General features: G+C 38.9%; 1 protein-coding gene across 2 annotated transcripts in view; it reads left to right on the forward strand.

Moving 5' to 3' along the window:
• Positions 1-370: 370 nt before the first annotated feature.
• LOC121644538 (low-density lipoprotein receptor-related protein 8-like) overlaps positions 371-26006 on the forward strand; it is a 134438-nt gene continuing 108802 nt past the window's right edge. For both annotated transcript variants that reach the window (XM_041992559.1, XM_041992560.1), the window contains exons 1-2: positions 371-523; positions 1161-1277. In XM_041992559.1, the coding sequence (XP_041848493.1) occupies positions 457-523; positions 1161-1277 (184 nt within the window). In that variant the 5' untranslated portion in view covers positions 371-456. The remainder of the gene's footprint in view (positions 524-1160; positions 1278-26006) is intronic.

Genomic DNA, 26006 nt, shown 5'->3' on the forward strand with positions numbered 1-26006 from the left:
GATACAGGAATTATTTCTCCCAGCAGCCATTGCTCCCAGAAAAAAAAATAAAAAATAAAAAAATAAATAATGGATTGCACAGACAATTTACCTGTTTTCTGAAACTACTACAACATAACCATTTTCCTCCGGGTTTAATCTTTTATTTTATTTTATTTTATTTTATTTTATTTTATTTTATTTTATTTTATTTTATTTTATTTTATTTTATTTTGTGTCTGCATGTAACTATACTAATTTTTTTTTTTAAATTCCTTTTCTATTCTATTCTGTTCTCCCCGCCCTATGTGCTGACGTCACTGCCCGAGCGGCCAATAAGGTTGTTAGGAGGAGGAAGGAGGAGGGCGGGGCTGTTTCACAGCGAGGAGTCGTGCGGCGGCGTCGCAGCGCTACAACAAGAGCGGCTTTCGGGCTTTGTTTTGTGGATGTGAATGAGCTCCATCACCTCCTCCAGAGATGTGGACGGATTTAAGGACATTGCTACTTTTTCACTTGTTCGTTCTTGGACTTCCTTTCTTGGAAGGTTGGTATAATGAGTGTGTTATTTTTTTGTCCTTGTATGTGTTTTCACCTACGGCTGAGACGTTAATAAGATAAAATATACACGGCGGTGTTTAATGATGGGCTGATTGGAAGCGCTCGCGGGACTCGGAGCGCGTGCATTTGTTAACTAGACATAAAAAATACAATTAATAAGGGCTACTTTCTTTTATTATAATTATATTGATTTGTTTTTTTTATAATTAGTGCGTATTATATTGTTTTTTAATGCTTCACTGTGGGTTCAGGTTGGGAAAAGCTGCGTGTCTGTCATGTGAGCATTACAGCCCCCTCTGCATCAGAGGTAGTGGGTTCTCTGTAGTAACCCAGACTGACTGAAATGAACCCCCGTTTACACGTTTTGAGAAACTGTGAGAAACACGGGGCCTCATCTGTTGCCATCTCTCCACAACTATAACATATCCTGACAAAGCAGATCAGTAACAGAGAGAAAACAGACCATGACGCTTCCAGCCTCTCAGCCAATTGACCCAAATGAATGCTGCATATCAATTAGGCATTCATTTGCAAATGACAGTTGAACTACTTGCGGTTACTGCCTCCCCGTATCCATCCATCTGGAATCTGATCTACTCTCTTGTTTTTGCGTTTTGTTATAGCAAATGATGAGTGTGAGGATGGACAATTTCAGTGCAACAACAAAAGATGTATACCAACCATCTGGAGGTGCGACGATGACGACGACTGCTCAGACAACAGTGATGAAGAAAACTGTCGTAAGTGTTAGAATTTTATAATTAGAGATGAAGTGAAGGAAGACAAAACGTGGTAAATGTGAGAAAGAACCTGTGGTGATTTGTGGTAATTGTCATTGATAATACTGGAAAACAAACAGGAGAAAATCTGTATTTACAGTTTAGGGTGTAAATACTGATGCATACAGTGGACTACAAGATGATTACATCTCAGCTCATTTTAATCCAGATTTTATTATTTCATCCAAGAAAATTGGTGTTAAATGAAGAAACTTATTCTTAGAATACAACCCTCGACTTAAATGTGGAATTCCCACTCTTGGGGATCTTGGAAGAAATGAAAAGACAAATAGGTGAAACATGACTGAAAAGAGAGGAAAACTAAGTTCTCATTTATTTATGAGGAATAAAAAAGAAACATGAAACCAAAGCGGTTGATAGTTCAGCTTTAAAGGATGGAGCCTCTTTTTCTTCTTAAGTTTCCACATAAATGTTGATGTCCACACTGTTTGCTGTCCATGTAATTGAGGTCTGTCACCAACCCCCCCATCAAGTGATGGAATAAAAATAAGAAAAGTGTTCGTCCGTGCATGCACTTTAGAGATAATGATTGTCATGTTCCTGTTCCTCTACCTGGTTCATTAGTTTTTCATTTCTGTTGTGCATTTTCTATTTTCATGGCGTATTGTTTCTAGTTTTCTGCTCAGAGACTGTGACGGCTTTTTTGGTCTGCCTGTATGTTGGGGGCCTTCCCATTTTGTTTGTACTTGCTCTAAATTTAAATAAACACACTTGCTCCTGACATGTGCTGAATGACTTTTATAATCCTTTTTAATAATTTGGCTAATAGCTCTCTTGATGGTGACACATTTTCTGTCAACCTGCAAAGGTCTGCTAGCACTCTCTTTTAACTGCAGATTAATTTGCATATTTAGGCCTGTGCAGGTATTTACACATTACAAAGTGAGTCTTTATTTTGTACCCTTAGTGTAATTTTCCTCTTCTTACTGTGGAAAAAAATACCTCTAGATTAAATAATTTGTTTACTTTTTTCTTAAACAGAATCTGCTGGCTCAAGTAGGTTTATTTCCACAAATATTTAATAAAATTCATCATAGTTACTGAAAATATGCTTAACCAAGCAGTGGAGCTGGCACTTATAGGGTTAAACAGATGAATGAACATCCTTCAGGAGTGTTGATTCCTCTTTATTTTTCCAGGGTTGTTTTTGTTATCATTAATCATCTGGAGCACATGTGTCCAACCAGAAAGCATCAGAGCTTGACTCTGGTCAGGCCTGAAATGTGTATCGATGCCTCTGTATCTTAATGAGTTGTATTATCTGAGCAATTCCTTTACATCTCTTCTAGCTGCCTGTTGTTAATAATTTAGTAGGATTCTTTTATGTGGATTCAATATTCTCTTTGCATATAATAATTTCTTATTTGCTGATGGTTCATAGCAAACCCTATTTTTTTTTCAAGAGTTTAAAAGCTAACAGCATTTACAAAAAAGCACGAGTAAAATCCTGCTTTTTGGAAGGATGTGGCTTTGTGTGTGTGTGTGTTTGCTTTAAGCCCTGTGTGTGTGTACAGGTGATTTCATCACTTCTATTAGAGAAAAAAAAAAAAAGCTCAACAAGCAAGATTTTTTTTTTAAGGGTTTGACTGAGCGGAATCGTTCTCCAATCACCTTCAAACGAGGAGCCTTCCAGGTGAAGGGCAGCTTGTGTGGCGCATCTGTCCGGTGCACGGCGCTCTGACACGGATCACAGATGTGCTGTTTTGTGCGGAAATAATAAAATTGCTGTTTCCTTTTTGACTGTGAGCCAGTGGCCTATATTTCTGAAGGACTGCCTGCGTTGAAACCAGTGAAGTTGTGCCAAAGCTCCCCGCATGTTTGCTGTGCAGCTATCTTCTTTTGTGTCTGGGCTAATTGTGGCTCAGGAGGAAATTTCTGCACCTCCCCACGCAAATATACTACACCCTCTATATATCCCCATACCTGTCTCTGTTTCCAAAAACTCCCACACACATCCTTTGTCGCACAGTGAACAGCCACATTGTGGCTTCTCTGTTTGTCTGGAGGTGTTGCCGTTGCTCTCCTGTCTGAGACCAGCAGGACGTATCCTCAGGCATGCAAATGAAAGCAGGTCATTTGGAGCATCCCTGCTCCTAAAACATTCATGCCAAAGCTTCCCATGAACAAACACACACAAACCTGATGTTTAGTGGAAACCATTACTTCGTCAGGATTTATTTCTTTCATGAAGCAGATAAAAAATTGTGAGAGAGGGTTTTGTATTTTTCATCAGGCAGAGCTTCTGACACACTGACGGTTTGAGCCTGAAAGCCTTTTAAGCTGAAACAAGTCAAGCCACCGTTTGATTGTGACAGTCGAGCAGTTATATTACAGACTGGCCTTCACTCTGTGTCCATTTCCTCTCCTTGTGTGGGTTGCTGTATCTGTGTGGGCAGGAGGAATCGGAGGCTGGTTTGTAAGAGTGAAGACACATCTCTTTCTGAATCAGTGTCCTTGTAGTGTGAGAGCACTAATAGGCTAAGGATATGAGTTATTAAACTTTTACTCTTGTGTGTTGTGCAGCCGCGGCCATTAATTTATGTGTCACAATTAAAATCACTCATGTCGTTTTATAAGCCTCTTTTTCTTTTCCTGCAACCGAGGAAGCTAAAACAAGAGAACCCTGAAGAGGGAAGAAGATGGTGTGGATTTAAATTGAACAAACAGCAAATCCTGTGCATACATTGAACAGTTTCATGTTGAGTAAGGTTGCTAAATAGAAGAGTGGATAGTCTCTCCAATATATTATATTAGCTCACAATGCCAAGCCACAGAATCCAGTGACTGAATGTACTCAGCAGACCATTGCCGTGAAATATGCTGACAGGAAGAAACCTTTTGCCGCAGCTTATTTTTCATGCCAGCGTCGCCTCATTTCTGACCCGAATGAAGCTGGTTTCATCCTCATGAAACAAGTGTAAAGCTCACACAACACAGATATTTCCCTCTTCACTGGATTCTTTTTCATCCTCCACCCTGTTTCCATTGACCCCATCCCCCACCAGTATTACCCCCGACTGTGCTTCCGTCTCTTCATCCACCCCACCATCCCCCATCATCCAAACTGTATTCCCCGATGACCAGTCAGTCACAGCATGCACCCACACATTCATACAAGCTTAACTGCATTCATGAGAATGCACAGACACAGATCATACACATGAGGGTATGATGCATGCTCACATACATTCACCGGCCACTTTATTAGGTTCATCTTTTTCCTTCAGAACTGCCTTCATACTTGATGTTATAGATTCACAAGGTGTTGGAAAAATTCCTCAAAGGTTTTGCTCCATATCGACATGACAGCATCACACAGTCGCTGCAGGTTTGTCGGCTGGAACCATGATGAGAATCTCCCGTTCCACCACATCCCAAAGCTGCTCTACTGGACTTAGATCTGGTGACTGTGGAGGACATTGGAGTCCAGTGAACTCATTGTCACGTTTTAGAAAGCAGCTGGAGATGATCTGAGCTTTGTGACGTGGTGCATTATCCTGCTGGTGTGGTCGTCTTCTGCTGTAGCCCATCTGCTTCAAGGTTGGACGTGTTGTGTGTTCAGAGATGCTGTTCTGCATAACGTGGTTGGAACAAGTGCTTATTTGATTTCCTGTTGTCTGCTGCTTACTGGGTAATTTCTCTTATTCCGACCATTCTCTGTAAATCCTAGAGATGGTTGTGTGTGAAAATCCTAGTAGATCAGCAGTTTCTTAAATACTCAGACCAACAACCATACCACATTTAAAGTCACTTAAATCCTCTTTCTTCTTGATTCTGATGCTCAGTTTGAACTTCAGCAAGTCGTCTTTACCATGTCTACATGACTAAATATTTTGAGTTGCTGCCATGTGATTGGCTGATTTTCTCATACACTTCCAAGTTGACACATGTGGTACAAACAAGGGTGGAGTGTGCCCACCCGCATGCTCTTTCAAGCTGGCATTGTGCCATGAGAGCCTCAAGATGTCATGTATGTGACTATGTGGGACTTCACAGTGTAAACAGTGAGGACTGACTTCTAACCTACTACAACACAATGAGTGTTAATAGTTTAACACTGGTCGTTGTGCCTGACTGTAGCCTATTTGTGCCTAACTTTGGAAGATGGGCTGAAGGGTATGCCAGGTGCACATTTCATAAACCGTACTACACACCAACCTGCTGGGTTAATGTCAAGCATCATCTGATTGCAAGACACTGTAATGATTCATGAAAGGACACACCAAATTCTTATGTACACTCAGGGAACTCACACCATTGCTGTTTGGTCTGATTTTGAAAAAGACCCCGGGCCGCTTCCATGGATGGTATGGTTCATTTGGAGTGATGTAAACGATCATTCACTCTGGTGTGGAGTGAACTGCTGTCTGTGTGTGTGGTTGTGTGACTTGTGACGCTGTCTGCTGATGGTGGTGTGTTTGCATCACACCGGACATACAGAGACCAGAGGAGAAATCGCATGCTGTCATTGTAGAGGAAACACTCGATTTTATTCCCAACATCAAAAAGATTGTAAGTTTAGGTGAACAGTTGTTAATCTGACACTAAATTCTACGGATTTGTGTTGGCGTCCAGCTTAAAGAGACACAATGGGTAACGTACGTTATGCTAGTTAATGTTAATGGACTAAGAGACAAGGGGCTGCAGTGTTGCTGAGAGCTGATGTCCAGTTTGGGAGATGTGGGAAATGAAACATTATTTGTTTTTATCAGAGCAATGCTTTGACCATAAAATTAAAATCATTCAGTCAGTAACACAAGCAGATCACATACATGGCTGTAGTTAACATGTTCAATTTCAAAGCTCATGACATACAATTAAAGAAAGATTGAAGAAGTATGGCTTGTATGGAAGGATATGGCAGCATGGTTTAGGTTTGCTAAGATGCATCTGAACAAACGACAAGTCTTCTTGAACAATATCCTTTGAAAGTTTACTCTTTACTGCACCACATTTGGTGAAAACACCACATATCAGCACACACACCTCATACCAGCTGTTAAGCACAGTGGTGGAGGGCTGATTATTTGGGCTTGTTCTACAGCCACAGCACCTGGACACCTTGCAGTAACTGAGATGGCCGTGAACTCCTCTGTAGACTAAAGTATTGTAGAGTCAAACGTGAGGCCATCTGACAGCTGAATATTGATATTGAATATTAAGAAAAATGGTCAAATATAAGAAAATAACGCCATGCAAAGAAAGATTAGTTATTGCTTCTATAAGGTATTTCTGCAAGCTGCTGAATCATGAGGTAAATGCAGTTTTCCTCAAAATGCCTTATCTAAAGACCTGGTTATCTTTTCCTGCTAGTTGCTGATATGTCAACTCTTAAAATAAGAGGTGCACTTTGTTTTTCACACGACTGTGTTGTGTAACTTTCCTGGGACGGATGAGATACAACGCAGCCTCCCTCCTCATCTGAAATTGACAGCTGTGAAGGCAACAAAAGAATTCTGCCTTCAACTCTCGAAGTCAGATTTGGGCCAACTCTGACATGAGACCGACGTTTAATCCTCATCCTGATTATAGAAGCACATCACCCACTTCCCATTTATCTGTCTTACCTTCAAAGCCTAGAATGTCCACTTGACTTTCTTCTCATCCTTGCATGTGATAATGATCTATTTCATCCCCGTTCATGAATTTAACATCCACACCTGCAGAGCGAGAGATTTTACGTCCCTGCGCAGAGCTCAAAGTCTTCTTTTGTTTTCTACTGGGATGCAGATTCAGCAATAACTCCATCTCTTCTCTCTGTGTTCTTTTACCTACTAAATCCCGCAATTTCCTCATTGGAAAGCTTCCATCTGAACTGTTGGCACTCCCCTACATTTTCTGTCATCAATGGGTAATTCTTTATGCCAAATCCTCTCTGTGGACGCTTTTTCTTCTGCAACAGTGTTGAAGCCAAAGGTCTGCCAACACACTAAAGCCTTTGAAATACATAAAGAATCCCTCAGCCCTTTAATAATGCTTATTTAAAGGTTTATTCAGCAGTTTTTAGACCTCAGATAATGGATTCAACAAGTTTTCCCAGCTATACACGTGGACAAAATTGTTGGTACCCTTCGGTTAATGAAAGAAAAACTCACAATGGTCACAGAAATAACTTGAATCTGACAAAAGTGAAAATAAATAAAAATTCTATCAAATTTAACCAATGAAAGTCAGACATTGCGTTTCAACCATGTTTCAACAGAAGAGATTTAAAAAAATAAACTCATGAAACAGGCCTGGACAAAAATGATGGTACCCCTAGAAAAGACTGAAAATAATGTGACAAAGGGACATTTTAATCCAAGGTGTGTCCGCTAATTAGCATCACAGGTGTCTACAGTCTTGTAATCAGTCAGTGGGCCTATATATAGGCTACAGGTAGCCACTGTGCTGTTAGGTGACATGGTGTGTACCACACTCAACATGGACCAGAGGAAGCAAAGGAAAGAGTTGTCTCAGGAGATTAGAAAGAAAATTATAGACAAGCATGTTGAAGGTAAAGGTTATAAGACCATCTCCAAGCAGCTTGGTGTTCCTGTGACTACAGTTGCACATATTATTCAGAAATTTAAGATCCATGGGACTGTAGCCAACATCCCTGGACGTGGCCGCAGGAGGAAAATTGATGACAAATCAAACAGACGGATAATACGAACGGTAACAAAGAATACCTGCTGAGAGGTGCAGAAGTCTCACTGACAGTTACAGGAATCGTTTGATTGCAGTGATTGCCTCAAAAGGTTGTACAACAAAATATTAAGTTAAGGGAACCATCATTTTTGACCCGGCCTGTTTCACGAGTTTATTCTTTTAAATAATTCTGTTGACGCATGGTTGAAAAGCAATGTCTGACTTTCATTGGTTAAATTTCATAGAATTTTTATTTATTATTTTGTCAGATTCAAGTTATTTCTGTGACCATTGTCTTTCTTTCAGTAACCGAAGGGTACCAACAATTCTGTCTACGTGTGTATGATCTGTAAATTGTTTGCATAAAGTAGCCTAAGTTCTGATTGTCTTAATCAATATTGTGATTTTTCTAAATCCCACCGTGTTTTTGCTTTTATGTGCTTCCAGTGTGGTTCACACTTGTATTTTAAAGTAATACCTAGTGATTATACGTCTGTTGAGATGTAGCTGTACTGCTGTGTCAGGATAAAGGGGAGCTGTGTTTTTATCCGAGTTAAAAACACCTCCTGGTTTGTGTGAATGTGTTCTACCTCACAGTGTTTCTGCTTTGAGGTGCTTAGATGCTTAGTTTGAGGGCAGAGACAACGTTGCCTGGCTCGTTGTGATCTGAAACCACAAAGACGGCGAGATGAAAACGAGCGAAGTTGAATTGATAGAAAGTGGGGAAGGAAATGATTTGGACCTGCGGGGGTGTTTTTGGGAGGTTGTTTGTGTTCCTATCAAACTCTTTGCATAATCTGCACGGCTGTTAACTGTACTCAGCGAGGAAAGGATTACTTCTTTATCTCTCCTCACAATGAGGCGTGTTTTCCTGCTGGATCGATTCGTGTTCTGTTTGCTTGATTCTGCTTCATGTCCCAATTACTGTAACACATTTTAACAGCTCTGATAAAGAAACCATTTTATGGTGAACATGAATTAGTCAAAAACTTACATGAACCGATAAAACAAAACTTGTTTCTTTTCTGATTCATCTTCTTAATTCAAGAAAGAAACTTTGAAAGCATGTTAAGGGACGAGCATCAGACTGGTCAAACTGGAGTAAATAAATGCAAAACTACAGTGATACTGATGTTGTTTTTCACATTTTCCCTGTGGGTTAAGAAGATAACGGCTAGAGAAAGTTAAAAAAAAGCTTTTAATCCTGAACCATCAACATGTTTTCTGATGCCTGAAGCGTTGAACTTCTCTGTGTAACTTTAAAACTTCAACACGCTTTGAGATGTTTATTTTATTTATCAAATTTAACTGAGCCAGTTTTGTGTAAAATACTTAGCAATTTAAAGCACATGTTCACTTAACATTAACAATTTAGGAAACCCTATGGTGGTTTTATATTTGGATCCCAGTGGAAAAGAAGAATTTTATTAGTTGAGAAATGAAAATTCACGTAGAAACATTAGAGCTGATATTCACCAGGTGTTCACTTCTGAATTTCTTGAGTCTTTCTCTTGTGGGACAATAAAACTGGTAGTGAAATCTAAATCCACTGTAAACTAACCATAATTCACTTTAGCCAAATTGATCATATCATTCACATTAGTCCACATTAATTCATGGTAATTGTGCTCATGTTAAGCAAATTCATAAGAACAGTAGCTTAGCTAAAAAACAATTAGACTGCATCAAATCTTCTCTTGGATTTATCCTCCATCCTGAGCATGCAGAAGGCACCAAGTGTTAGCGGAGAGGAAAAAACCTCCAGCAGAATCAGACTCAGGAACTGCTGCAACCAGAAGAAATTATACTTCTCATCTGATTTCATTCTTTAATATGCTGGTCTGACACACATCAATAGATACAAGGTTGGTATCGTTGGTGTCTTTACCAATTGTAAATGTATGTACAGCATTGCGCAATAAAGCTGTCACTCTTAATCACACTTTAACATCATAAATTATTATGATTACATTTTGTTGTAGATGCTGTAATTATGCTTGACTTCACCAACAAGTTAACGTAAGCAGTGGTTACAGAAAGTATTTAGTATCCATGTATTTGTTCAGTGTGTAAGCTTTCATTGCTAGCTCTATTAGCGGGCAGACATTCACCATGACGTCTCACCATAGGAGTGAGATCTGTCATGCTACTGCTGTACATAACTGATGCTCTGCAGACCTTTGTCCACTCCAGTGCTCCTTTCTCATACAGTTACAATAATTTCCAGGCTTTTAGTTAGAGCTGGTGTGATGTAAACTATGTTAGCACTTGTCAGGCTAGACATGTTTTTATTTGTGTTTTATTTGTGTTTACACACAGCTTCCACAGCCAGATCTGAGTGTCACATCCAGTATGAATGCCAGATGATGCCCTGTTTAGTGTGTAGCAGCGGTGTGACCATAGACCATAACCGGTTTATGGCACTTTTTTTTCTGGTCCAGGGCTCCTTGCACTGTTATAATTAGATAATCTTAACATCCTTGAACAATAACATATGTTGATCTCATGGATGCAATCACTGCAGAAAACTAATATTACAAAACTATTCTTTGTTAATTATTTCAACCAAATAAGCAAATTGTGTCGTGCTACTGCTTTGATATAGCCTCATAAACATGCGTGTAAATGTGCGACTGTTTATTTGTCTACTCTCTGGCCCTACTGGCCTTCTGCTCTGTGTGTACATGTCTCAAAGCCAACTTGCCCTAAGTGATCATTAAGAACTCTGCAGCTCCAATTGAGCTATTATCTCAGATTAGTGTGTGTGGTCACACAAAGTTACAGAGAGAGTGATGGGGGATTAATGTGGGGAGTCAAAAACATCACTCAGCCTCAGCCTCTTGCCCACATCTGCCATGCACTTATTCCCCACTGCACATGATGTTTTAGTGCTCAGCACCTAAAAGAGCAAAGTGTTTGTATTTCAATTGATGAAATGCAAAAGAGTCTCTGAGGACACACTCAGCAGGGCCCTATAAAAAATAAAGATTTAAAAAAAGAAAAGATTTATCAAGTGGATCAGTTCTGTTTGCCTGATTTTTGTGGTTCTTATTCTTTTCTATGTTTTGTAGATGTGTGTGTGTGTGTGCATGTACACTCAATGTGCACTGGTCCCTTTATTAAGTAGACCTTGCTAGTACCAGGTGACAAGTGAAGATGTTGGAAACATCCCAAAGCTGCTCTATTGGATTGAGATGTGGTGACTGTGGAGGCCGTTGGAGTCCAGTGAACTCATTGTCATGTTCTAGAAAGCAGGTGGAGATGATCTGAGCTTTGTGACATGGTGCATTATCCTGCTGGATGTAGCCATCAGAAGATGCTACATTGTGGTCATAAAGGCAAGGGAAGTTTATTTATATAACATATTTCATGTACAAGACAATTGAAAGTGCTTTACATAAAATATTAAAAAGGAAAAATCACAATAAAATCATAAATTACATTAAATAATTGAAAGCAGAATAAGTTAGTAGTTAGCATGCAGAATTCATGCATAGGCGCATGAGAAAAGAAATGTTTTTAACCTGGATTTAAGAGTTTCTACATATGGTGAAAGTTTAATCTCCACTGGCAGTTTGTTCCACTTGTTTGCAGCATAACAGCTAAATGCTGCTTCTCCATGTTTAGTCTGGACTCTGGTTTGGACTAGTTGACCTGAGTCTTTGGATCTAAGAGCTCTGCTAGGTTTATATTCTCTAAACAAATCACAAATGTATTCTGAGCCTAAACTGTTCCGGGATTTGTAAACGATCAGAAGGGATTTAAAATCTATTCTGTAACTGACTGGAAACCAGTGTAAAGATTTCAAAACTGGTGTGATTAGATCTCGTAGTCCTGGTTAAATCTCCAGCAGCAGCATCTGGATCAGCTGCAGATGTTCAATGCTCTTTGTAGGATAAAGGGATGGACATGGTCAGCAATAATACTCAGGTAGGCCGTTGTGTTTAAATCATGCCATGTTGGTACTACGGGACTGAGAGTGGGCCAAGAAATGATCCCCCACACCGTTACACCACCAGTAGCATTGATACAGGGCAGGATGGAGCCATGTGTTCATGATGTTTCCACCTAATTCTGAACCTACCATCTGAATGTTCCGGCTGAAATGCAACTCATCAGACCAGACAGCGTTCCATCTTCTCTTATCAGAATTTTGGTGAGACTGTAATTAGATTGATGCATTCTGCATATCTTGGTTGGAACCAGTGCTTAATTAACTTCCTGTTGTCTTTCTATCATCTCCAACCAGTCTGTCCATTCTCCTCTGACCTCTGACATCAACATGACATTTTGATCCAGACAGCTGCTGCTCACTGGATATTTTTTTCCAGACCATTCTCTGTAAACTCTAGAGATGGTCGTGTGTGTAAATCACAGTAGGAGTACTAATGATAAATGTGGACGTCAAAGATGGATCAGTCTTTCATCTCCTGAAACATTCTCTGTTCTGAGTTCAGAACTGACCCAGTTTTTCATTTGACACCATTCAGTTTACTTGAAAACATAGAAAATAAATTGATGCCCAACACATTTTTTGGAAATCTGTGTCAGTGATACGGTTTTCTGCAGGTTGTTTGGGAGCAGGTGGTCCGTGCATTCAGGAGCCACAGACGTCTGACCAGACGGCCTTTTTCAGCTACATTTCTGCTAAAAAAAAACAAACAAAAACACAGATCCAGAAGCCAGGAGGATGTTGGCACTGATTGCATGAACTGCAGCCCTTCACAACTTGTGACTTACTTTGGTGGAAAATACCACTTTATGTGATTCAGCAGTCAAGCTTGTGAATTTGCTGACAGCTCAGGGGATGTCGGCATTGGCCATGTGTGGCTGTGAGTCTCATTTTATTTGGATTTATTTGTTGTGGATGAATGCACATACTTATCACAGAACTACAGAAGACTTTTTTTTCTCTCAAGTCAAACTGGAGTAACAGAGCATGCATGTTAGTGAACTAGAAGTGATGAGCAATGGCTGTGACACAACAAGCAAAGATCAGTCTTTGTCTTTGTTGATGATTCATTGGAGGCTGATACCACCTCTGCTCACACTGGCATCATTTCCATCCTCTTGGCTAGCTACAGGGTGACTCATAACATTGCCATCATCACAATGTGGCGAACTTTGCATGCAGGCTGTCACTGCTTTCAGTTTCACCTGCCCACACATCTCCACCATCAGTTCAGCCATCAGACCACCGTACAGCTCATAACAAGCAATGTCCCACAGTTTGACGGGCCATTACAGAGTTATGCTGGTGATATAAACCTGGGAACGAACTCCTTTAATAATGCAACTATGAACTCTGTGTGTGTGTGTGTGTATGTGTATGTATGTGTGTGTATATATATATCTTTTGTTTTTATGACATTAAGTAATATATACTTAAACACTAAACTTGCGTTATAGGTGACACCGTACAAAAAGACAAAATAAAATTTTTGTGAGCAGAATATATGTCTGATGTTTTATTTGTTTTATGTTTTGTATATTTTCTTAGTTTTTAGTATTAAGTTATGTGCAGCCCTTTGTTCCGGTGGTGGTTATTTTAAAGTGCTTTATAAATAAAGTTGTTGTGGCATCATAAAATACAACAAGGCACAATCCACTGGCCTTCATCAAGGAGTCAGACATATTTTATGAGTTGATGAGTAGAAACTTGCAGACATTTATCTGCAACTGGAAGATGAATCAAGGAAACACGAAAGATATGAAGTGATAAAACTGATGGAAAATAAAATGAATGGAAGATGAGTCTGAAATTATTAAAGCTGTTAAAAACACAAGAAAAAAAAACTGTCACCACTAAAAGGTCTTAAATGAATTGTTTTCCATTAAAATAAACTTTAAGACTAAGCAAAATTACTTTTTAAAACATGCAACGAATTGGAAATAAATTAATTCCTTTAAATGACAACATCTTGTCCAAACATCCTTAAACATGGATTGAGTAGCTGGGCATCGAACCACTGACTTTCTGATTGACTGACCGCTCCACACACCAGCCGCGTTCCTTCATCTCTCAGGGAACAATTTGTGATTAATTTCTTGCACAAATTCAAAATACCAGAAGAAAACCTGAGTTACGTGGAGCTTTAAGTGGGTCAAACACGCAAATTCCTTAAAAGCCGTAAACTAGAAACGTCCAGCAGTTCAGTTTATGTGAGAAACCTTGAATCTGCAGACAAGTATCAAAAGATTTCTGTATAAAACCAGCTTTGTAATTCTATAAGACTAGTTGTCACATGAGCTAATCAAATGTCTAGACTACAGACTCGTCCTGCATCTCACTCTGTTCTGTAACAAAGAAAAATAGGACACTTTTTGACTGGAGGAATGTAATAAATCAGACTCTGACACAGTTTCTGTTGGACTTCAGTGCTTTATCTCTTTAATATGATGCTTTTGCTTGTGAAATTTAGATTAGAAGACAGCAACAGCTCCTGTAGCTTATTTCAAATGTTCTTTCATTGTTAATCCACATAGACAATGGGTTATGAACAAGATGGATGATCCATCTTTAGGTTTAGAATGACAAATATATGGCTTAGCAGGACTCCATGGGAATTAAATTACTCTTACCATCATTTTCACACTTAGATTAGTCATACATGTAACTCTTGTGAAGAATAACGATCAAAAAAGGTCAACCACTCTTTTTTTGTTTAATAAGACTAAAAGATATTTTAAAGCTTTGCCTTGACTCTGTGTGATGACGCAGAAGTTGTACTTCTAAGGAAATTTTCTCGGAAGCGATTGGAAATATAAGTACTAGTGGGAAATTGTAGCTTGCAGATGGTTTGTCTGAACTGTGCCCATTCCTCTTCTGCTGCGGGTTGGTATACTCTGATCAAAGCTTTAAAGCTTAGCACTTTCTACAGATAGATGGACCTACTGACTACAGATATGACACACAGGAAAAACCACACACCAAAATACACCTAATTAGGTGTTGGTTATGCCTTTAAAATGTAATATTTTTTAGAGAAGGAGGAACAAGGAAGGAGGGCGAGGAGAAGAAATGGGTGGTGAACAGGCCAGCCTAGGAGGCTGTTTGGGAGTGGGGTAGGAGGTGGGGGCAGGGATTAGGAGTGCTGCAGTGTCATTGATTTTAGAGTGGATGTTTAACTCTGTTATTGTGGCGATGCAGATCAGATAAACTGTCCCTGATAAGACTTATAGTTTGATAGAAATAACCTGTAGGTTTTTCTGCAGAGGTCACAGTGTTGTTTGTTTTTATAAGGTGGAGAGCGATGTAATCCCAGTTTTTTATTTAGAAAGGCTCTTTATGGAATCTACAACTTGCTGCAGAACATGCGCTCCATACGGTCCTCCTCTCTAAAACATGCACTTGTAGCATCTGTGCATGCAGAGAAAAAGCCTATTAATCAGGCTACAAACCCCTACTGGAGATAGTAACTGCACGTGAAGGTTAAAAATGGCGGCCATTATGATGATAGTCGTGTTGTAAAAAAATATCGTATTTTATTACTAATCTGTGATTCTTTTCTAACACTGACCAGATAGTTGGTTTCTACTCCAACTAACTTCACTACCAACCAGGAAATAAGAAACACCCATTGTAACATGTTGTGTTGTAACTATGGCAACATCACTGCCTTTGGGTTGCCGTTTATCGTTGTTAAGCAATGCATCCACTAGCACTAGGGGGCAGAGTTCAGAGTTCACCTCCAAGTTCAACCAACTTTATCTGATAACAAAGCTAACTATCGACTGCTGATTTGTGGATGGTCCTTCAGTTTGATGTTTTGCTCTCAAACGACTGTTCATAGTTGTGGTAGACTTTTGATATGTTAACTTTACCTGGCAGAGGTAGAACTGGACCTTGTTTTTATTTACTTGAAGGAGAAACGTTTTGTTTCTTGTGTCACTTTAATTGTGCATGTTTATTATTTTTGTACTCCATTACCTTAAAATCTCACCCTAATGGCTGATAGAGATTGGGAAACTAACGCAACCTTGTGGTGGTCGTATTGTTTTACTACCAGTAATGGCTGATTACCAGCTGATTACAGCAAGACAGTTGCATATTAAGATAATAGTCAAATAAAGTATTCAATTTCTTTCTGCTTATAAATTATGAGTTATATGTAGGACTATAAAAATAGGACAGACTTGGCAGATTTAGTTGGAGGCTAAACAGCAGGGAACAACTGCATGTTTGCAGATTTCTTGATTAACTAACTAAGTTTATTGAAATAAGTGTTCTGTGTTACAGCATCCTTCAAACTGTGCCAAAAAGATTACGATTTAAAGAACTGAGTTTTTGTTAGCACAGTTAAACAAAAACAGCCATTTTACTCAGTTTTGTCCTCATAGCAGAAACCTAACTTGTACATACATAACCATGGCCTACTTTGAATCTTGACAACACATATATTATTGGAGAGTAGAAATAGTAAGAAAAAAATACATGCCCCAGAAAAAGCTTCACTAAATTGCTTTATGATCTATGATGGTTCTGGTTAATCTAAAAACCCTGATTTATTTAAACCTACATAAAGTACTTTGGACAAAACACCATCATCTAAACGTTAATGTGCATAATTTTATTTGTTGTATTCTAAGTGTTTGGGAAAAGTGGTTTTGTGGAGGTAAACTCTGACTAATACAGGTGTTGATATACATTTTATTTTGCTTTTCATTTCCTAATTTCTCCCAGATTCATATAGTACTCTGGTATTATTCTTCCCTAATGTAATGTCACATTGTGGTAACTTTCAGAGTTAATGCTGGAACTGCTGTGCGGTTAGTCGACCTGCTACTGAAATCAGTTTTGTGTTGATATTTTAGCCTTCAGTACTGTAATTCCTCTGTAATATTTTTCAGTTCTTGTTTAAGATTTTCTGAAAACCACTAATTATTCACATCACTTCCCTCCTGTTAGTTTAAAGGAAACCAACCAAAAACACCACATCTCTGATGTGCAGCAAATTTTACGAATTTTTTTATGGATCCATCTGAGCTTAATGAAAAAAACCAGCTCAGAGCGTAGCTTTCTATTACCTTGATGTACAGATGTGAGGTCTGTCTCTAAACAGTTGTTCACCCCTTAATTTTCCAAGGTTTTTTTTAAGTGAATTCAATCTTTTCATTTAGAAAAGTAAACTGACAATATTGCAGAGTTTTATGTACAGAAGCAGCTCTGCTGATGAGAGGGAAGCAGGAGTTTGTTGTTGGAAAGTTTGTTGCCTTAAAGGAAAAACGCAGCAAACTGCAGCAATCAATAAATCAAATTTTATTTATAAAGCACTTTAAAGCAACCCTAGTTAATCACAGAGATAAAAACAAGAATAAAAACAGCAGCAACAACAAACACTGGCTTAAAAAAAAAAAAAAAAAAAAAAAAAAAAAAACAAGTGAGAAATTCACTAAAAAAGGCAGAAAGTCACTGCAATAACAAGTTTTGAATTTATTGCCCTGGACCCCTATTCATCATAGAAAATCTTCCCTATAAGTCCAGTTCTATTTATTATTTTTACCAGAAATTCTTTGGCTTGAATTTTTCCATTCAGTAATTTAAAAAGTTCTCTGTCAATCATTGTTTTCATGTGGTAATTCATGTTTTACAGTCTACAGTTTGGTAGGCCATGGAATAAATATCATGCATCAAAGTCTGTAATAAATGTAATTTATTAGAATTATAATTCAGTAGACCTTCTAATAAAATAACATAGGTATCAGATCAGTACTCAGTATCTTCAGATACCTAAACTTCAGGTACTGGAATTGGTACAAGAGAGAAAGAAATGATATCGGAACATCCCTACAAACTACCCAAATCTGCTCAAACCTTAGCTCTTTTACATCATGAAGCTTTTTATTTTGCCACCGCTTTTGATAGGGAGTCTTTCTTTTTTTATATTTTCTTGCATATGATGACGATTGTGGTGATGATGCTGGTGTATTTCCTGTTCAGTGTCTGTTTCTTGTGATCATTTACAGCACATCAGGTTGCATTGTGTGTGAAATCTTCTGTAGAAATAAATGAACCTTGTCTTTTGTTTTAAGTAATTGATGCTAACCATTAAAAAGGTAAAATAGTTAAATAATGTCATGTACAAAGAATCCACACATTAAGTATGTAGATGCATTATTAGGGTGTAAATCATGAGTTTGGTCGTACTACAGTATTAAGTAGTTTCATGTTTGCCGACATCGCAAATTCTGCCACATTGGGATTTTTTATTTGATTCAATTCAGGATCCAACAATCAATATGAGACGATATAATGTTCTGACACAATCACTTCCATTTATATCAAATCACAATATGTGAACTTGCATATTTGATCATCGATGTTTTGTTACCTCTTCTGCCTTATACTTGATTCTTCCTGTCGGTCTCCTCTCTGTTGTTTGTGGGAGAGGACAAAAATAAAATAAAAAGCTTGAAGCCAGGAACACAAGGAAGTAGGAGGTCTAATCACACTTGTGCAGAAGTGGGACTCGTGCATATCAGTGTGTGTTGTGTTTGCATGTAACTGTTGGGTTAAGATCGAGCAGCAGCTGTGGCTTTAATCTGACTGTCTTAATTACGCTCTCTTGTTACCAGGGGCAGATTTTCTTGAACAAGAAATTTGACCTCGGGCAGTATTACAGTTATGTTAATTTTAGTCTGCAGTGGGGAAATGTAAAATCTGCTCTCAGTGCCTCATCACAGCAATTTGAATGCTTCTGTCCTCCGGCCAGTGTGACACTTCCCTGAAAAATTTGGTCTGCAGCAGTCATTACGTTTCCTGCTGGAGGAATCCGGTCTTTGCAAGGAGAAATAATAAAGAATTGACTTCCTCTTCACTAGGGGTAAAAGGCTAATCTCTCTCTTCCTATTAACAGTCCTTCGATTAGTAGACAGACACTCTAATCCAGTGTGGCACATATTTCCATGTGCAGGAGTGGCTTAGCTTTAGACTCCTCATGCTCCTCTGGCTGGCGTGACTGAGAGCGACAGGCATGTTTTGACATTTATTCTCAAACTGGAAACTGTTGTAAACTCGTGCATAATGGAAGGTTACTCAGACGTAATGAAGCTTTTAAATCTCTGACCCAGTCCATAATGTAACCCAGAGCCTAATCCCAACCATGAGGGGCACTTCAAGAAAAACACAGGGGAACACTTCCTAGTCTACCAAGCTGAGAGCTGGAAAAGCACAATTTCCTGAAAGCTGGAGGTTTGATGAGGCATGATGCATTACATCTTGGGTCAGACTGGACTCACTTTTATTACAGCTGCTAAAATAAGAATTTATAGTTGCTGCTGTTTTTAGAGGGAAAAGGCTCTGATAACCTGAAGTAAGACACAAGACAAGTGACAAAAAAGAAAAATAAAAAGCAGCTAAAGATTGCTTACCACAAAAGCCCAGTGAAAGACTCCTGGATTAAGATCACATTGTCATAAGCTATGGAGACGAGACGAAGTTTAGGGACCCAAATACAGGACTGACACAGGCTGATGTAATAAAGATGATTTGCTCCAATTAAAAGTGCTGGCAAAGCAGAGGTCCAGAAATAAAACACTTGGCAAAACTTGGACAACTGACTGAAGACTGCATGAATTACTTCTGTGTCTCAGAACCTTGATGCTTTCTGGTGAACCAGCCCGTGTTCACACCAGTTTAACTGGGACCAAAATAGGAGGACTTTACTCCCTAGAAGTAAACATAAACAGCTTGAAATTTTGGGCCTAAAAGTTGATTAAGTTGTCAGGCTCCATTATAAGCCGTAGTTTCCCAGAATAACCAGTACAGTCAGACAACGAGAAAATTTTGGAGGATGTTACGATGTGAACACAAGCCTTATATTAGCCTATCAAAATTTTAATTGGTTGCCAGGCAACAGTGCAGCTACATTTAGGTCGAATGAATGAATGAATGAATGCATGAATGAATGAATGAATGAATGAATGAATGAATGAATGACTGCAGTGTTTTCTTTACCTAAGTTAGCCAAAAATTTATTTTTTAACGGCTGGTATGTGGTCATCCTACCATTTTCACTTATGGAAGACCAGGTGGTCGACGTGGTCTCGGTCTAAGGCTGAATTCTGCATCCCTGGTTTGTTGGTCAGACCCCTCATGCTGTCCAGCAGCTGGACAGATGGACATGCAACACCAGGTCCAGGCCACCGCAGTATTCCTTCTTCACTTTCTTAAGCTCATTATTTGCTCTGGCGTTCAGTTTTGTTTTTGGTTTTTTGTACGTTATTGAAACTTAGCGTGTTATACAACACTTGTGTGAATGTTGACAGCCAGCATATTGGTTTGATGTTTAGATGAACCTAGGATTTGCCCACTGATTCATGAGGATAAACTACTATTTTTCTGGTTTCAGTTGAGAACCAACTTTTCAGGTTCTTAAGAAATAAAATAAAAAAAAAAAAAAACAAAACTCAAAGCCGGTCGGTTCAGATTAGGTTTGGGAACCATCAGGAAGCCCTGCTGGTGTGAAAATGAGTCAAAGACAGTTGACACCAAAAGATAAATGGACTACAAAATACATCCCATGAGAACTAAAGCAAAAAGTCCTAGATTGGGACACAGACAACTTTGAAGTTGGGCTATGGTCCACCTCCACCACAGATTTTTTAAAGCAAACATGCTCGGAATCTTTGGAGCACCCCTGACAAATTGCAGCTTCAGGAAAAGAATGAGACCACTGCTTAAACTGCATAAGTAGCTGTTGAGAAACTAGCTAGCACCCTTTCTACTAAAAAAAAAAAAATCACACTGCTTGGTTTGTGACCTCCCGCCTCCTTTTGATTTCATTCCCCAGGTTTTCAAAAGGGTTCAGATCTGGAGACTGAGCTGGCCATGTGGTGATCCTCCTTCCAGACCTGGCTGTATGGCCTGGAATCCTGAGTTGGGGAGCACAGTCTTAGCATAAGGAAATAGATGTTTTTCTGGGATGATCTTGTAGGGGTTTTATTAATGCATCTTTTACAAGGACACAGCTGCCTGATTCCAGCCTTGCTGAAGCCCCGTGGCAGCTCACGATTCAATGTGATTGCAGTTCAGGAACTGCCAAAATGGCCATTTTGGACACCTCACCTAAACTGTCTGCACTAAAACCTCTCCAGTTTTGTTTTACTTCACTTTATTAGAGTCGACCTTTGCAGAGAGAATGTTCTCATATGGTACTACGGTCTGATGGAGGTTTATAGCTGCATCATAGTCATCCTCACAGTGTTTTTTTTTTTAATTTATTTATTTTGTATGTACTAATATTTACACATCTTAACAAATCTCACTGTTTGCTTTAATATAATAAACCAAAATGATTCCCCTTCATTATGGACAAGGAGTTTTTGGGCAGAGGTTGAAAAAACAGGGGGGCTCAAAGGGTTAAATCACATACTAATGTATGTACTTGAAAGGAGTGAGATTAAATATAAATGGTAGATTGGTGAATGAAAGTGGGGGTTGGGGGGGGGGGGGGGGGGGTCTTTGGACAACCAATGGATGGATTGCTGTGAAAGCTGCTGATGCTGGCATTTCCTTCACAGCACCTTATTACATCCTTACACAGCAGCTAACGTGGCTTCAGACTCACATCTCAAAAGTCTATCATAGAGTGATGGACCTACCAGCTACTGTATTTTATTACTTACTCACTTTATGGATTGGACCAGTCGGGTCTTAATGGTGATTGAAGTCTTGGAATCATAATTACTTTTGACAGATGATTGTTAAGCGGAGTGTCTCCTGTGTTTCAGCCACATTGAGGCACTGATTTAAGAGAAGAGGAAAATTGCTTTTGGGATTCTCTTCATTTTTCCTTTCATGTGATTTTCCCTGCTCTTTACCCTGTTGTTCGGAGTCATAAGTCTTCTTACGTTCCTGTTACAGACGGTTAATGACTGCCAATGCTGCAACGCTGGATAACAGTTTACGTTAATAAATGTGTATATTAGGATGCAGGAGCCCATCAGGTAGTATTTGTGTATATGTGTTCTTTTAAATATTTGATCTCGTAATGAATGCATCTAATTTAACATTCCTTTTGTAACTTCAAAACAGCTTAAATGTGTGAGCTGTTATTTGAGAGTTTGGACCTCAAAGATGGGAAATTTAAGCTCTACTTAGCAGAATGGGAAAGGTTGTCTTTTTTTCTTTTCAGAGCTATCTTTGAATATAAGCCACGAGCAAGCTTCTAAACCCCTTGCTGGGCCATTAGTTGAGAGCAAAAGACTGCTTTTTTCTTTGATTCTTGCAGGGTTAAGGTGGTGTGAACAGTTTAAATGTGAAGCAAAGCATTGATGTGGAATATTATGTGTGTGCAGTCGAGCCTTCCATCATTCCTTATCATTAAAGGTTATACACAGAGGGTGGAAATAAAACATATCTTTAGAAAAGGTTTGGTTTGACTTCTATGAATATGAAGAGAAATACAAGACTTCACATCTCAATAATTAACAGCAAAGGGAGCTGGAAGGTTGCAGCCTCTGCAGAGTGTGGAAGTTGAGTTCACCGGGATCTCTGTTTGAAGTCCGGCTGCAGGCTGTGAGGATGGAGCATCTGGCTGTTGTGTTGATTTGGAGTAATTTCCATTGAAGCGTGGAGGGGAGGCTCTGCAGGGGAGAGCTGTAGTGAAGGTGTCAGCTGTTTGGTCGAGGGACCCCTCCTCACAACTGTGTGTTTCTACTTTTTTTTTTTTTTTTTTTTTTTTTTTTCCCCAGACCGGGGAGACTTTATTAAAAAAAAAAAACTGTGGAGCAGGTGACAGACTGGACCCACCAGCCTGTTTCCATTCATCCTGGCAGCACCTCATTTGGAGGCTTTCCAGGAATAGATGTGTGATTTATTATATTTCTTTGACAGCAGTTAATTATCTTCCAAATTTGCTTCATTAATTCTTTTAAATGAACTTTGTGTGCGTGTTTCACAATACATCTGACAATAGTAAAACTTGGAATTAAACCAGTTAAATCTATGTTGATTTCTCTGATAAGCATTGCATATTTTCATTGTAACCTGTCCCTCAGCGCAAACAGCCAATGTGTCTGACCATGACATCAAAATACATCCCGTTCATTACTGTAAAACACTGTTTGAGCTACTAGCAGGTAGTAGAACTGAATGCATGAAGGGGAGGATGAGTGGACCTGACAGGAGTCATAGAGTAAGTAGTGAGACTGAGCTTTTATCCTCCTAATCTGTTTTGAGCTTATATTTTAAGTTTTTAACAAGAATTCCTACTTTTACTCTAGAGCTCTGTGCAACTGTAAAACAGTTTTATCTACTCTGCTCTTTATGCACAGATCCGTCAAATCAATGAGTAGAAACAAGATTTTTTGAGACCTTTGTTGTAAGATTTAAGCCTTTTTAGACCCTCTAAGTAGGTAGGGATGTCTAGTAATATGTTTTTGAATAGTCATTTAATTGTAAGAAATCATAGTTTTGCTACAGTCTTTAAATGGGACAGTCAAATAAACACCTGGTAATGTGTTACTACCATCACAAGTAGTTAGTTTATCAAGCTGAAGAACACTTAGCTTTGCCAGGCTCTGGGACAAAATGTATGGTGTTAGATCTGATGCTAATGGAGTACAAATATAAGATACATGCATAGCTAAAAACATAAACTGGCAAAAAGTGCTGTGTGGAAGAAAATAAACAAAAATGAGGTCCAGGTTGACTTCTCCCTGCTACAGCTAGCATGTCTACCGCAACTATGCACTATGAACTACACACATGGACAAAATTGTTGGTACCCTTTGGTTAATGAAAGAAAAACTCACAATGGTCACAGAAATAACTTGAATCTGACAAAAGTAATAATAAATAAAAATTCTATGAAATTTAACCGATGAAAGTCAGGCACTGCTTTTCAACCATGTTTCAACAGAATTAGTTTAAAAAACATAAACCCATGAAACAGGCCTGGACAAAAACGAAGGTACCCTTAACTTAATATTTTGTTGCACAACTTTTTGAGGCAATCACTGCAATCAAACGATTCCTGTAACTGTCAATGAGACTTCTGCACCTCTCAGCAGGTATTTTGGCATGTCCTCATAAGCAAACTGCTCCAGTTGTCTCAGGTTTGAAGGGAGCCTTTTCCAGACGGCGTGTTTCAGCTCCTTCCAAAGATGCTCAATAGGATTTAAGTCAGGGCTCATAGAAGACCACTTTAGAATAATCCAATGTTTTCCTCTTAGCCATTCTTGGGTGTTTTTAGCTGTGTTTTGGGTCATTGTCCTATTGCAAGACCCATGACCTGCGACTGAGACCAAGTGGGCCAAAATACCTGCTGAGAGGTTCAGAAGTCTCATTGACATTTCTCTCTAGAATCCCTTGATAGTCTTGAGATTTTATTGTACCTGCACAGATTCAAGACAGCCTGTACCAGATGCAGCAAAGCAGCCCCAGAACATAACAGAGCCTCCTCAACATGTAGTTTGGCAAATTCCAGTCTGGATTTTTTTTATGATTTGTTTTCAACAATGGTGTCCTCCTTGGTCGTCTCCCATTAAGTCCACTTTGGCTCAAACAACGACGGATGGTGCGATCTGACACTGATGTTCCTTCAGCTTGAAGTTCACCTTTAATCTCTTTAGAAGTTTTTCTGGGCTCTTTTGTTACCGTTCGTATTATCCGTCTCTTTGATTTGTCATCAATTTTACTCCTGCAGCCACGTCCAGGCAGGTTGGCTACAGTCCCATGGATCTTAAATTTCTGAATAATATGTGCAACTGTAGTCACCGGAACATCAAACTACTTGAAGATGGTCTTATAGTCTTTACCTTTAACATGCTTTGTCTATAATTTTCTTTCTAATCTCCTGAGACAACTCTTTCCTTTGCTTCCTCTGGTCCATGTTGAGTGTGTCACCAAACAGCACAGTGACTGCCTGTAGCCTATATATAGGCCCACTGACTGGTTATAAGACACCTGTGATGCTAATTAGCGGACACATCTTGGATTAACATGTCTCTTTGTCACATTATTTTCAGTCCTTTTTAGGGGTACCATCATTTTTGTCCAGCCCTGTTTCATGAGTTTATTTTTTTAAATCTCTTCTGTTGAAGCATGGTTGAAACGCAATGTCTGACTTTCATTGGTTAAATTTCATAGAATTTGTATTTATTATTCCATTTTTCAGAGATAGGCAGAAGTCAGTAGGCAGCTTTGTCTCCAGATGAAGTTTGATGTTAGACATGAAGAGCAAATAGCTGACCTCATCTCAAAGATGATAGTTAAAAGCATGATTTCCATCAGTTTTGTTGAACATTTTCAAAATTTGATGGAATTTGTTGAGCCTGAATCATTTCCATCAAGAAAAACCATCAGCACAAGACTGGACAGTGATCATAATGCAGGTGAACTGAACACTGAACAGCATGTGTACACAACAATGCTAGCAAACGGATGCTAGCTAACGACAAACACCTACTGGATTGGGTGTATTCAAAGAATGGTTAAATAATTTTCAGCTTTTCTGGTTCTTTTAGTTGAAATGTTCACTACTACCTCTAAGTAACAAGTCAGTTCTACCAAGTAGATGTTGCAACAGACTCTTTAGAGTGTAACAGATCTGCAAAACTAAATGGGGAAAAAAATCTATCTATTTTTAGAATGGCCTTGTATTTCAGATGATTTTTAAGTGATATTTTACTAATATGCCCATCTTTTGCACACAAGTCAACCAAAAGAAATTAATTTCTATTAAACTTTTGGATTTCTGTAGCTGTAAACTTTATGGACATTTGTTAATTATTTTGTTTAGAACCCAACAGTCTTACTGTTAACACTTGCAGTATATACGTTGGCCTTTGTTAGGACTAAACCATATATTTTTATTATCAACACTATTATGGAATACCAAGTATTTTGTTCTCCCACCATCCAGTCAGTTGTAACCCTTGACATTCTTCTTTCCTAATGCACATCAACCAACAGTCACTGACGTTAAGCCCTGATGTTGTAGGCTATGACATGGAAATGATAGGGCCAGGTGAGACGTCATTTTAATTTCACTATTTTCTATCCCGTACAAACACACTATAGCAACTAAACACACA

Source organism: Melanotaenia boesemani, chromosome 8, assembly GCF_017639745.1.
Source record: "Melanotaenia boesemani isolate fMelBoe1 chromosome 8, fMelBoe1.pri, whole genome shotgun sequence".
Lineage (NCBI taxonomy): Eukaryota > Metazoa > Chordata > Actinopteri > Atheriniformes > Melanotaeniidae > Melanotaenia > Melanotaenia boesemani.